Source organism: Amphiprion ocellaris, chromosome 16, assembly GCF_022539595.1.
Source record: "Amphiprion ocellaris isolate individual 3 ecotype Okinawa chromosome 16, ASM2253959v1, whole genome shotgun sequence".
Lineage (NCBI taxonomy): Eukaryota > Metazoa > Chordata > Actinopteri > Pomacentridae > Amphiprion > Amphiprion ocellaris.
Genome location: NC_072781.1, coordinates 5,765,006 through 5,779,586, shown reverse-complemented (window position 1 = coordinate 5,779,586; position 14,581 = coordinate 5,765,006). Strand labels below are relative to the sequence as shown.

The following is a 14,581-nucleotide window of genomic DNA, read 5'->3' as shown; positions in this document are numbered from 1 at the left end:
GTTAGAATCGTTTGAGAGTTCCCCAACATACTCTCTTGTTCTCATCGCCTAAGGTTTTCCACTCTGCAAATGAAGCTTCGACAGGAGGCCTCTGCCGAGACCTCCTGCTGAAGCAGTTGTTGGTGTTCAAGGAAGGACATGGACGAGAGCAGATCAGGGAAAGTCATTCCTCCCTCCTCCAGTGGTCGCACTAGGAGGCCTCTGAAATAACCTGACCTAGACCTGCTGAGAAGTTGCAACCTTTCCTTTTGTGTCTGGTATCACTCCTTCTCTGCATTCCTTCTTCTGAGAGACAGATTTGGTGCCTCTCTCCTCTGCATTAGACTTCTATTTGAGAAGTGGCTCTCCGTGGATAAGAAAGAAGTAGCATTTGATGCAGTTTCAGTCCGTCTCTCTGCTTAACTGCTGCCCCTTCACTTTGGCGTTCCCAGTGGGGAGTGAGAAAGTTTGAATTGTTTGACCTCAAGATAAATGTGTGGCAAAAAGAAGAGCTTTTAGTCTTACAGGCTTGTGCAGCCACCTACAGGTACTGGTCAACCAGACTGTCAGATGGCAGCATAATATGACAGATGTAATCGCTGGAGAATGCAGTTGCTTTTCTGCATCTGTGTCAAAAATATAACAATTACACAGAGGAAGGAAACATTATTATGCAGATTTGCTGAGTGGAAAACAACACAGAGATGATTAGAAATCTCATGGTGCCAGTTGCAGACGATCTGTGCTTTGTTTCATTTCTCACTGTGATGCTATTTTAACCTCTTAAATCCCACTACCCACTGGCTGTCACACACTCGTGATGTAACGCCAGACACCAAAGACAGCAATTATAAACACATCAAATATCATGTGCATGGCTTTTGGAAATTGACGAAAAGAGTAATTGCTGCACCAGGGATGCTAATAGTTTGATCATTAATCAGTGAGTTGTTAATAGGAATGATGTACGGTGGATAATTTTCCATATGCTGATGCAGGTATTTCAAACCATGGACATGTGACATTTGCCACAGGAGCAGTTAAAGTTAATTGCACACTGTTCCAGGAGACTCCAGTCAATCATGAATGTGTGAGCGTCAGCCAGAAGCCATTAAATACCACAAAAATCTTTGTCATGGTGACCCATTGCAAGCCAAAGTCCCACAATGCTCTCTGCTTGCCAACATGGAGGCTGGAGCCTATCCCAGCTGACTTAGGACAGGTCACCAGTCTATCACAGGGCTACATATACAGAGAAACATTCACACCTATGGACAATTTAGTGTTACCAATGAACCTCAGCATGTTTTTGAACTGTGGGAGGAAGCCAGAGTACCCGGAGAAAACCCACGCATGGACAGGGAGAACATGTAAACTGCATGCAGAAAGTAGGGGAGGCGAGGACGCGAACTGGGGATCTTCTAACTGCAAGGTGAAGGTGCTAACCACCAAACCACTGTGCAGCCCCCTGACCAATTCATATATTATTAATCGGCTAAATTATAACAGGGTTTAATTGATTAACTACTAATCACAGACATCCCTAGCATACAAATGTATTGAAACACTCATCATATCATGATTTATAAAATCCACTGACCATTATTTGGAATTGACAGTGGATCCATAAAGCGTGCCATAAAGCACGGATCCATTCATTCTAAAGATTATGAACATTATGTATTTGTATGTAGTTTCAGTATGACAATGCTGTCACAGTTATGAAGAAGTGATTTTTTTTAAACAAAAAAGCTTCTCAAGGTGAAATGAAAGTTGATGTTACGGGCTTTTTCTCATCTATCCCATTAACACTGAAACTGAGCTTTTACTGTCACAAATCCTTGGGAATGATGGATTTAGCACTGACATGTGCATCAGTCCCTTGCGTGCTACTGTACGTGGGCATGTCTGCCGTGTTAATTGGACTATCCATACTCATTAACAATGTGTTCATTCCTGTGAGTGTTTTCTATGTGAGCGTGCTTGTGTGTGTTTGCGTGTGTGTGCATGTGTGTTCTGGTATGTCATGCCTTTTGTCCTTTGTGTTTTTCTCTGCGTAGGGTGTGCTGCCCACCCCCTTGCTGTCCCCGTGGCAGCCACAGCACCAGGGCTTGACCCGTACCAGCATGCCCCAGCGCAGACAGAGTGAGTCACTAACATCCTTCGCAGCCTCTTCTCTATCTTTTCCATAACACAACATATTCAGCAGTCTGTAAATAGCCTGAAAAAGTTTCTCTCTACTAAAAGCCTTCTCTAATACACGGAAACATTTTTGATCCAGTTAGCGGCGGTGTTTTGTTTTTGTGTAGTTGCAAGACTGTTTGTGTTGCATGCCCACTTTTAGATTAATTTGGTACAAGATTAGTAACTTGCACAATAATTCTTCTTGTTTGTTTTACAAAACACAGTCTGACTTTCTTATACCTTAGCAATTAATTTTCTAGTGTCCCTTTCCAATCCAACTTTGTTTTCTTTCTCAAACCTGCATATACGTGTATTTCGAGCTCCCACTGTAATAGCTTCCACTGATTGCAGACATAATTTAAAAGTATTACATTTACTGTCATTTGCAGTACAGAACATGTTGATATATATAGTAGCAATGAATTAAATAACAGTCCTTCTGTCTGAGGATGTTGGGTCTATTTTTTAACAATAACACATAACGCGATCTTTGCTTTTGACATAAAAGTGAAGTCGGCAACATTTTTCTGTAGACTAAAACAGTTTGACATCAGTGAGAAAGACAGGACCGCTGAAACAATGACAGCACAGTCACAGCAACCTCACCTATTTCAGTGAGTCCCACAACAAAGCTTTTGTATTACGCTGTCCCGACAAGGTAGCAAGAAGCGGAGGCAGGTAAAGAGAATGAGAATGGGTAAATAGACTTCAGAAAATGCACATATGTGAGAGTGAAGAGCACAAAATAAAGAAAGAAACAAAGAAAATAACCCATGCTGGGTTCTTTTGAGCTATCTCAGTGGGGCTTAGCTTTGTATCGAGAAGGAAGGTGAAAAAAATGTGGCACAATGTGTGTTTTTTTTCTGGTATGTTTCAAGTTCAAATACGCTTGTGTTTGTTGACTGTTTTGACAAATATATGAATACAGCCCAGCCTTCAGTCAAAGTGCATTTTTCTTACCAGTTGATTGCATTGCCTAATTAAGCAAAACACAAAGTATCAAAAGAATGTTTGCACAGTTGAAGAAATTGTGTAGGAGGGAAGCGAAAATGACACTGAAACATATGAGAGCACAGTCAGTATGCTGTCATTTTTAGATATAAGATGAAAAACAACGACTGGAGGGGAAACAAGTGTATTTTTGTTGCACTGGATAAACCACTAATGCTCTGACCCCCCATTGGAAGCGCCGGCTGTAAACAAACCAGCAGAGTTCTTGCCAGCAATAAATGTGTTTAGAATAGAAAGTAGAGACATAATTGGAATGAATGGAGGTTGCAGTAATTATATTTTGCACTAAATTGGTTTGTTTGTTGAGCTAATGTTTGACCTTTTCTGTCAAGCAGGGTCTTGGTCTTACTTCTGGATTTGAAATGTATCAAGCCCAATAAGTCTTACATGTCTTGTATCCTTCCTTTTCTCTCCTCCTGCTACATCTCGCTTCATCCTCTCTCCCTGTCTTTTAACCCTTCTCTCTCTTCATCTCTGTACTTTGTCTCTGGCAAATCTGGACATGAATCACCTACTTTCTCTCCTAATCTACCTTTACCCCCTCATGCATAATGCTTATGGCAAGGAGTGGAGCAGCTAGTGCAGTACTTCACTGACACAGCGTGGTACAGTAACCCTTTCTTTAACATGGAATGGACATGCCGCCCTGTCAGACCCCAGCTCCTGCACGCTGGGCTGTGGTCTGGCGACATGTGGCACGACAGAAGCATGTCTTTCTACATTTGCGTTTGCATGATTTGCTTTGGGTTTTCGGTTTTGACATTGTGTATTTCTCCTCCAGTCTGCTCTTCATAGTGGGTGAGAGTTTGGGGTCACGGTGATGCTGTTTTGGTTGTGTTTTTTGTTGGAGTTTGAAAATAGTTTTTCTGTCTTTTGTTCCTTTTTTTTACATTTACATTGTGTTACATTGGAGTCTTTTAATTTGTTTCCTCTTATTCAGGTACGCAGGGTTGTGCATGATTTGGTAAATCCTTCTATGTGGATTTCTTTTTCTGTATTTCATTCATTTAATAGGTGTTTTACTATTCCAGGTATTCACCCTGAAAGGTGAAGTATATTGAAGGGAATGACATTTAAGAATAACCCCAAGTTATGGGATGTGAATACATATCACTGCCGTCCTGAGCAATCGCCTTCCTTCCAACTCCCCCATCAAAAGCAGTTAAACACAGCAAGCAAAAGACAAATCTAAATAGTCCCACCTTCCTACACATTCTCCACAGGTTATACTCAAACACAAACCACCACCACAATGATATATGAAGTAAAATCTTGGAATAAAGTGCCAGCATATTGACGAATCTCCTCCATTTACGTGTTGCAATCACACTGTCTTCCTACAACCATTATGGATTATTTACATCCTTTCACTCCAGTCATTCACATTCTTGCATGCTGCTGTCTATTCGCAAACCGTTTCTGAAGGTGAGTGAAGCCGGAGATGAGATCGATGATCTTGACATCTTCCAGGTGTCACAAATTGGCACGTTTCTTGATTGGACTTGTGATTTTCTGTGAAAGTGACAGCTATCCTTAGCAACTAAGATAGTTACTTCTTGGCAGCGCTGTGAAGAGACAAAATAATTGCTACTAATTATTAGTATCTGTAGCAGACAGCTGTAGATGCAAATAATTACTGGCGGTGCCCCTATAGACACAGCATGTCACTATCTCAGCGTGGCTTCTTCCAGCTGGGACAGCTATAAATAAACTGCATGCAGTTATTACAAACTTTGCAGTTAAAGGTGTCTTAAATTGCTGCTATGCATATGACAGTGAACATTTCAGTCTGTATTTAACATGATCACACCACCCAAACTAAAACACACTGTTTTTAGAATATATCAGCTCGTTTTGTTCTGTGAAGAATAATAATAAATCAGCAACTTCACATGCTCATGGCTTGAGTGACTCACTAATCAGAGTTATTGTAAGACAAACAGTGAGAATGTTTAAAGAAGTTTTTAAGTACTTAAAATTTAATAAAAGAACATTTCCTCTCTTGAAAAACATACAACAATACAGTGAGACTGAGAGGTGGACAAGGCTTTTATAACAGGCTTGTGGACACAGTGTGGCAGGGGACCAGGAGATGGAGCTGTGGCCCCGGACATCTACTCAACACCGGCAACACAAATGACTGATGTTAGAGAGAAACACAGCAACCTGACCAGTACAGCGATATATCCACATCCTTTGAGATCCTTCTGCTTCGAACTCACAGCAAGTTCAGACCTTTTAGCAGCTTTAGATGGTTCCATGCGGATTTAGATTCTATAGGCTCTGCTTCAAGGACAGAGATGACAAAAAGCCAGAAAAAAACTGACAGAACGATCGATGCAGATTACAGATTCAGACACAAACTAAATAGAATAAGTATTTTTTGTAGATGTTGGGGTCATAAGCCTTTTAGAAAATGTGCTGGTATAGTGGCTAAGATTTCAGCACGTACAGGGATTGAATATCGACTTGCGTTTTGTTCTGTGTAACTACTCTTGCTGGCAGGTTGATCTGTCTGATTCTTCCATCTGCTGCTTATGTGGAAATGTGAGACAGAGTTGTTGTGCAAGAGGATACAAAGAGTACAATTATCCCATGGCTCTATACATCCTCTTGTAGAAGCAAAATTATCAGCATTTCTTTTAAAAGTGGAGCATAACAATACTGAGAATGTGTCCACTTTTCAGTAGCTACTTCTACACAAATAAGGCAGGAAACAGACAGACGCATCATGAATGCTTGTACAATCTCAACTAATTCACTACAGGAAACAAATGAGTTTTAGTTGAGTCTGTGTCAGTTTAGCTCTTTTATTTGTAGCGCTGGATAATTAGCTTCTCTCTAACACCTCAAGAACGGAACATGATAAGCTTCACAAAGCCAGTAATTGTGAAAGTTCTCTGAAAGACTGCATTAGATCCTACAGGTGTTTGTGATTTTGCGCTCACAAACTCTGTGTCCCCTGGTGGAGGACAACACCACGGTTGGTCTAAATTTCGTGTGGTTCAACAGCTCAGCAGGTTCTTACACAGGCAGCAGGCATTGTAGCTCTCAGTAAGAGTGTTTTGAAGCCCCGCTGCAGCAGCGATCACAAAATGATTCAAAGACTTCAGTAGATTCCAGACACTCACATGGCAAGGTTATTCTCCTCTGTTTGTTTCTAAGTGCTGAATAAGGGCTTCCTCTGTGCCTTTGCCTCTCCTATTACAGAATTAGTTTAGTGGCTGGCAATAGAAACAGGCCGTGATATTGAAGTATAAATAAACAAGTCAAAGAAAGATAGATTTTTAGTTTGGTTTTTGCTCCAAAATTTCCTTCCCAGCAGCAAATTAATCAAAACTGCAAAAAGGACAGATTGTTTAAAAATTGGCCATTTCTGATCTTACGGAGTCGTATGTCATTACACACTGACTCTTCAATGATTTTATTTTCTGACTATGTTTTTTTTTTTTTTGTCTTTTCTGCAGCCTCAAATACTACAGCCTTTCAACCCCCGTCACAACGAACACCTCCACCAGGGAAGACTAGTAAAAACTCCCCCCACCGTGGGCCGCAGTGACCTCACAAGGAGTAGATCAGTGGAAGCACCCCATTTAGATGCTGACCGTCTTCTCGAAGCTCTTATGGCAGATGTGTGTGGGCCAGAAGGCTCTGACAAGCTGAGTCATTTCCCCAGCTCCACCCTGCACTGCCTGGGTTCTTGGGCTCCACAGGGGATAACTGCCAGAGACATTCCAGCAACAGCAGCGCAGTCTGCAGCACAGCATGAGTGGAAAGCCCCCGCTGTGATACTGCAGAACTCTGCCGTCCCTAAATCTACTGGTTCGACTTGCCCTCGCATGCTGCAGCCTCCTCGTCTTCACAAGCGCGTGTCTCTCCCCGCACTCAAGCCAGGGGGCGCTGGTGGCTTCGTCTCGCTGAAGCCAGGGCGTTCCTCCGGGCTTCTGGCTAACCAGACCAAGCAGCTGCCGCCTCCCTCTAGAGGCCTTCCCTGCTTCAACGCTGGACCCCAGGTGCAGGCTCCCAGTCTGTGTCGTACTTCACTGCTTCAGCCTCGTAGGATATCAGAGCCTTGCAGGGATCCACGGTGCACCAGCTCCAGCCTGGAGGAGCCCAGCCAGGGGACGCTCAAAGACCCTGGGTCAGCCAAGTTCTTGATCCCTTTGAGTCGCTCATGCCTCCCCAAGCCAAAGATTCCCTGAGGAGCTTAAATCCACCCTTCAAAACCGAAAACAGGAATCACTCTGACATCAATTTTTCATCCCATTCTCCTCCCAGCCATCATAGCAGTGTGATTGTTTCACTTTTTGAGTGTCAAATGAACACACCTTGAACTCATTAACCCCTACGGACCATTCAGGGACTGCCTGTGTCAGTGACATTGGTATTGTGACTGCTGTACAGTATTGTTTCTAAATTAGTTTTCACAACTCCATCATGATTGATTGGCAGAGATGTAGTACGTAGCAGCATCTTATCTTCACAACAATGATGTATGACAGTTTTCAGATTGAGGGGATTTTATGGAAGGAGCCCAGTTTATCAACTTTGCACAAATACATGAATGCTGCACATTGAAGTTACAGTTCAGAGAAGTCAGATTTTAGTTTTCTTTTGTAATACCCAGTGGCTAATGTCACATTTTGAAGTCTAAGTTCACTCGTCCTCACACAGCTGTGCTCTCTGACACACGGGTGCATTTGGTTTTAAACATAGAGGTGACATGATTGTGGCCTTTGCTGTGTAATAGAAGGCCCAGGGGAAAACAGAGGCAAAACAAGAGGGAAAGAAAGAAAAAAAGTCAAAGTGAAATGGAGGGGCTGGGAACAGAAAAGCAAATTCATCAAAGACCTCTGGAGCTTGTCACTTCCAGAATGAAAATATATGTTTGTGTAAAAGAGGAGAACAGCTCCACACTGTAGTCGCAAATCCTTCCAGTTCAGCTCTCCAGTCTTACATACCGAATGACCCTCTGCACATCATAGCAAAACAGGGCGCAGACCTTCTGAGTTAAATGCACCTACGATGGAAGCATACGCACATGAAAAATAATACCGGGCTGCTGGTGGAGATATAATTAGGAGAAACAGTGTGCTAGTGAGAAATTAGCTTTCATAATGTAGCAGAAAAAGAGCAGCATATAAAAGCCCTCATGCACTTAAGTGTGCTCACAATGAAATTCACTCGTATCCATGTGCACACACAAAATCCACTGAAGTGTCTGTAATTTCACAGCTGCTTTGTGCATTTCTTCGATAAAAACAGCAACGAGTAAAAAGAGGTGTGATGAGAGAGAGGAGGCGACATGTAAAGAAGCTAATTTAATATCTGAGTTGTAAAATTCTTACTATAAAAATGAACACAACACAAATAAAATCTGACTGTAATGTGATTTAATGTCACTCACTTCCAGCACAAAAAAAATCACAAAAAAACTGAGAATGTTTTAAGTGAAAAAATTTGAAAATGAGTATTCTGAATCATTTAAGGCATCATGAATTGATGGAAACCCAGATGGAGAAAAGTGACACTCGATTTGATGGAAAATAATTTTCGAGTCAATTAAGTAACTTGTGAAGAGATCTGTGTAGTTGAATGTTTGTTTTTTCCTCCCATCACTCTCCTCTCACTGTCTTGCATGTCTCTTTGGGAACATCAAAGGTATTAGCACGGCATTTTCAGGTAGGGAGCCTTCGGGGCTTTAGTGACGTTTCTGTGGGAGTTTTTGCAGAATTGTGTTTATCGCCCCTTTTGCCGTCAAACGCTCCCGAAATGTCCCCGAACGGAGAGCAGCAGTGTGTTAAAAAGGCCTTCTGACAGCAACTCTGCTCTCTTCCCTGTCTGCCTCCAGCAGTGTCCGGTCTACTGCGTCCAATCACGCACCCTACATAGACACACACACAAGTTTTTTTAGATGCACGTGTACAGGAACTCTGACAGAACTCAAAGAGACATGAAACTCAGAGGGAACACACACACACACACATCAGTTCACACTTCCCAGCAGCCGCACAAGTGCACCTACACACACTCTGATCTATAACAAAGTCCATGAAAGTGGGTTTGTGTTGTTTTTGCAAAATGAGCTCTCCAAGCGCGCACCGATCCATCTGTCTGCTGTAGCCAAAAAAAGATGTCCATCTCTAGATTATGCCCCTAAAAAAAAAGTCGATGGAGGCTCGTGTGTGTTTGTGAGCGAAGATCCATGTGGCTGATAAAACATGTTTACCTGTTGGATGGCTCAACATTGTGCCAAACCAGCCAAGCAGTCAACACCGCTCCGTGAAGCCAAGAAAAACCCATTTCTTTTAATGAAAGCGGAAATGGAGACGGGAGGGAGGGGGGAAGATACATACGGAGCATCAGAAAGATGCACAGCGAGAGACAATAAAAACAGAGCTGGGAGGAAAAAAAGAGCAGAAAACAAGTGATCAAGCAGTTAAGGTGGTAATGATCAAGATAAGCTGTTTTCTGTCAGAAGTTATTGTTTGTGAACGGCTGTCTATAAAATGTCGGGGGGGTGTGTTTATCAGAGAGCGGGGAGAGAGGGAATGCGTAGAATGTTTGTTTGTCTGCATTGTTGGGTCCAGAGAATAGCCCGATCCTTCAGCTGTGTCACTCACTGCTAAGTAATGCCAAACAGGAAATCAATGTTGCCCGTTGTGCGTGTTTGTGTGTGTGTGTGTCTGTGTGCGTCTCCAGACACCTCTGGCTGCCAGTGTTCCCCTCTTGGATGAGTGTGTGTGTACGTTTGTGTGAGAGAAAGATGTGTCTGCTCAGGCCAAAGGCAAACCCATGCCAGCGTAAACAGGGCAGTGCCATCGTTTTCTCCCTCTGCTGTATTCTCCAAATCTATGTCCCCGCTCAGTTTAGCAGTCAAGCCAATCAGTCCTTGCTAGCTATGCTATAACAAAACCACAACTGGGCTTAAAAAAAAAAAAAAAAAAAAAAAAAAAAAGCTCTCTGCAGCAAACTCCGATCAATTCTAATGCGGGACTTTGATTTACTTTATTTTGCAAGAAGGCCCACAAATTATAAAGCTGCATTGCACAACGGGTGGGAAAAAAGGTTGTTACCCTGAATGACACAGGACTGAACCTTTTCTGGCACCTAGCGCACATGATCTGTTTATAAAAGGTGCTTTCCTGCAACACAATGAAGATGCACATCAATGGAGGCTCATTACTTGTAAACAGGAAATCCATTGATATTTAGAGCATACAGTCGAGCGAATGCAGAAAGAAAGAGAAAGAAACAGGCGGCACATTTGCAGTTTGAAGCCACTGGTTTTACTACAAAGTTACTGCTATATGCTATAATCAATACTTGTATGTTAACAAAGGAGCACATAACTTAAAAGATGTCACTTGTGGGGGCAAACCTGCAGATAATCACCACCTAACACCGTTCTCCTCAGCTTTATCGAGCATTTTAGCGCCCTTTAGCGCTTTCACATGAATGTTGCTTCCAGACGCAGCTGTTTTATGACACAAAAAAGCTCTGACAAAACCACTAGCTGCCTAAAACCACACTGCAAAGAAACAAATAAGGTCCCACGTTGGAGCATTGAGCAGGAGTGGAGTCGGTGGAGACCAAAACGGAGCTTAAAGAAGAAGAAATATTGGATTTGTAAATATGACGTCAGCTAATGCTGCTTTGTATGTGCTGAAGGAGTATGCTGCTGTTTCTGCCGCTCCCATGTGGCCAGTTAATTTCAAGTTTAAAACCGTTATCTGGAGACACTCCTGATGATGGTTTTGAAATAAAATGCAACATTCAAAGCTGAAAACAGGCCTTCAGCTATCTCTAGAGGAGCTCCGCTGTTCTACTTGACTTGTGGTTTGTGTGTATTTGCAGCAGCAGACATGGTACAGTCCACTGATGTACTTTTACAGCAGTTTCTTCACTCGAGTGTTGCTCTTGTGTTCACCATAGCAGAAATACCAACTAGAAGTATTAGCAGACGAAGCATCATAGTGTAGCTGTTCGTATTTCTTCCCGTATTATGCAAGGTCACTGTATTTATCACTACCTAATCCTCTACAGCTCTCAGCTGTTCAACACTGTCTCCAGTATACTGTGCAATATAGTTTGAAGCAAAAAGAAGAGGGAATTATACATTATATTTTTAGCAACCTTTTATGCAAATGGAAAATAAAATAGCAAATACAGCTTTTTAAAAATTCTAATCTGAAGCACTTTAAATGACATTAATGCTGAATGAACATTAAACTGGATTTAGAAGCTACTTCATTTGGTTCGCACAGTAGCTGTTTTGATTTGTTTTTGCTCTTTTCAACTCTGTTTGAAACAACATGTTTTCCCAGGAAGCCTCGTGAGACAGCAATAAAGGTCGAACCAAAAAAACAAACAAACGGGTGTTTTGACTAATCTTCCTTTGGAGCTTTGTCACCTTTTGGTTCTTTAATATGTCGCTTCCATACGAAATTGTTTACATCTCCAGGTGTGTTTACCTTAAACTGTGGGCCGAAGGCAAAACGTTTAACATCAGATTGGAGGATGGTGGCATAGCATCGGTGACACAAACGCAGCTGCTGATCTCAGTTCAAGATGAAAGAGAATCCTCGTTTTTGTTCTCCGTTGTTCTCACTGTCTGCTGGTTGCATTTCTGTGGAAATAAAGTATGATTTAAAGAATGAAATTAGAGAGTTTTTGTGTAATTTGTCATTTCAGTATTAGTCCCTCGAATGTCAGCCGACGTCAGAAAGATAGACAAAAGCATTTGAGATAATAAACTGCAAAATTCAAGCATTCTTCAAGGCCTTTAGAGGCTTCAAGGAGCTTGGTTGCTTTAAAATAAGAGGATTTTATTGTAAAATTGGTTGATTTTGAGAAAATGCAAGACAGGATGGTGTGGAAAATAGGAGACAGACTTTATTGTGTTATCATTGACAGCAAGTGCCTTCTTGTCAAATTAAACTAAGTAGCATGACTCATTTCTATTCATTACAAACCAAGCAGTCTCTGGACACCTTTCATATAGTCTGCTTAATAATGAGGTTACATGCATCAGAGACGATGGGTGGGTAAAAGTCTGCCGAGCGCAAGGAGTACTGTGACACTGTCATTAACTTGGAAAAGTGGGAGATGGAGTGCAAAAGGTTTTCTCTTGAAAGGAAGCTCGGCTCTTTCATCATAGACTGTCAAATATATGTTTAAGACTTACTCTGTTGTAATTTAAGAGTTCTTGCAGGTTGCTACTCCGAAAAAAAAATAGTAATTTTACTGAAAATACTGAGAAAAGCAACTACACTGAGGGAATTCTTGTGTTAAAAATGATCTCATTGAGCACATTTATTTACTCTGTCTGCTTGTTACAGCTGTACAGTGAAGCTTTATTATGTTTAGTCTGTGTCGAATAGTCAACCCAACATTCAGTGAGATAAATACACTGCCAGCCTATAAGTCAGACTGACAAATTTACAATCTCTTGTCATTTTAAGCCTCCAGTAGAATTTAGGACTAAAAGCTCAGGTCATCAGGAGGCCCCATGAATTTTTGTTGCTGTCCTTTACCATCTCTCTACCCCTCTCATTTCCTATGTGGTCGCTTATAAATGCATAAAAAGCCCAAAGAGTACTAAAAAATGCAATAAGTTGAATAATGACCATCTCAAGGAGTGGATTTAAGAGTACAGCATGGATTTGGCAATGCGTTCTTATAACAATAGCCGAGGCTACAACTAAAATGATATATTGTATTTTTTATTTTGCACATTCTTTTTCCTCATTAAAACCTGCCGCCTACATTACCCACAATGCACAAGGGACTGCCATCATTTGATATGAGTATTTTGGTGCCCCGTGTCCAGATTTCTTTCTAGTACCATGTTACTTTTTTTCATTTTCAAGCTTGTAGTCACGACTTTTTACATCATCTGGTGACACTGAAGTAAAGATTTCTTGTAAGTTTTAGGGGTCCACCAACATGTATTTTAACACATATCCACTGTATGTACAAACAAAGGTGTCCATGTCAGGGGTACAGCAAGCGGAACAAAAACAAAATAAACACATAATAAAACATGAAAAGCACTCAGAGAGCACAGTACTCTGCCAAGGCTGCTCAGTTGATGGATAAGTCCTGATAAGTCCGCAACAGTGGATTTGTTGTAGGATCGTAATCATGTGATCGTCAGCAGGCAGCGGACATAGCACTTGTTGTCATAGTTACAGTGACACTGTGCCGCTATCTCGCAAGATACAGAAATCTTTAACAAATCCGTGTATCCAGACTATAAGCTGCATCACTGCCAAAATCTAATCACTTGGTCTTTGTGTCATTTCTGACCTTCCCTGAAAATTTCATCCACATCTGTTAGTCTGTTTTTGAGTAACGTTGCACACAGACAGACTGACAGACGGAAGGACAAATGTATGCTGATTGTCCACCGTTCCCTGGTGGAGTAAAAACAACAAAAGAACACAATTGAATAAGTAAATAGATAAATAAATAATGATGATAAGAAGAAAGAAAGAAAGAAAGAAAGAAAGAAAGAAAGGATAGAATATCATTGCTCCATGGAAAAGTTGCAAAATATTGATTCAGGTCTTGAAAAAAATATTCAAAATCTGGTTTGGAGTCTGTTCGTCTTTTCTTATGGATGTAGAATTTTCCCTTTCCTTTTTCCCATTTTCAAAATATATGAAAATGTTTATTTGTTTTTTTTTATAAAAATCCTGAAATCCTTCCATAACCATTCACCCAAAAATATTTTAGATTTTAAATGAATTGAATAATTTCCTGATCAAATTTTACAGCAACATCCTTTTGTTTTCATGGCACTCAGTCAGAGCAGGAAGCTCACAAGTTTATTAATGATGTCTGATGGGAGTTTCTGCTTCTGCTTCTTTCACTGTTATGACTTCCTGAGTGAATCAGCATTAATGTTATTAATTCCACCTGTGATTTTCCCACTGTGACGAGCCAAAATGTGAGAAAAGCGTCTAGTAACCCTCGAACAACAAAGTTTGTTCACAAAGTTGGAGTGAAAACATGACTCACTCAGCCTGCTGGAGGATAAATCTAACGCACCTTTTGGAAGCCGTGAGTTCTCCTCTTATTTTTTTTTCACTCTTCTGCTGTGTTTAGTTTGACAACTGCTGCAGACACTTGTTGCTAATAGTCTCATGTCTGGATTTACTGAAGCTCGTTTGACAACATGCAGCTCCAGGACACTTTCTGTAGATCTAATCGGAGCAGCTGAGGCCTCAAACTGTACTTCAAGCTGGAAGCAGAGTTTCCTGGTTCTGATGGGTCCGAAATAGTAGCTTCTCCTCATCAGAGTAAGTTCATTGTGCTTGTGGACTCAGTTCTTGGCTCTGCTGTGTTGCTCTGTTGTGTTATTTTGCAGCTGGATTCACACATATGCAATGCTGGTGTTGAC

General features: G+C 41.4%; 1 protein-coding gene across 10 annotated transcripts in view; it reads left to right on the top strand.

The window, feature by feature from the left end:
- The window catches only part of ccser2a (coiled-coil serine-rich protein 2a), a 57,288-nt gene extending 45,452 nt beyond the window's left edge, over positions 1 to 11,836 (top strand). For 8 of the 10 annotated variants that reach the window (XM_055018515.1, XM_055018514.1, XM_055018516.1 and 5 more), the window contains one exon: positions 6,642 to 11,836. In XM_055018515.1, the coding sequence (XP_054874490.1) occupies positions 6,642 to 7,376 (735 nt within the window). In that variant the 3' untranslated portion in view covers positions 7,377 to 11,836. Of the gene's footprint in view, positions 1 to 2,039; positions 2,125 to 3,739; positions 3,780 to 6,641 lie in introns of all 10 variants that reach the window. The other 2 variants (XM_035946476.2, XM_035946477.2) reach the window with 2 other exon arrangements.
- Positions 11,837 to 14,581: the final 2,745 nt, after the last annotated feature.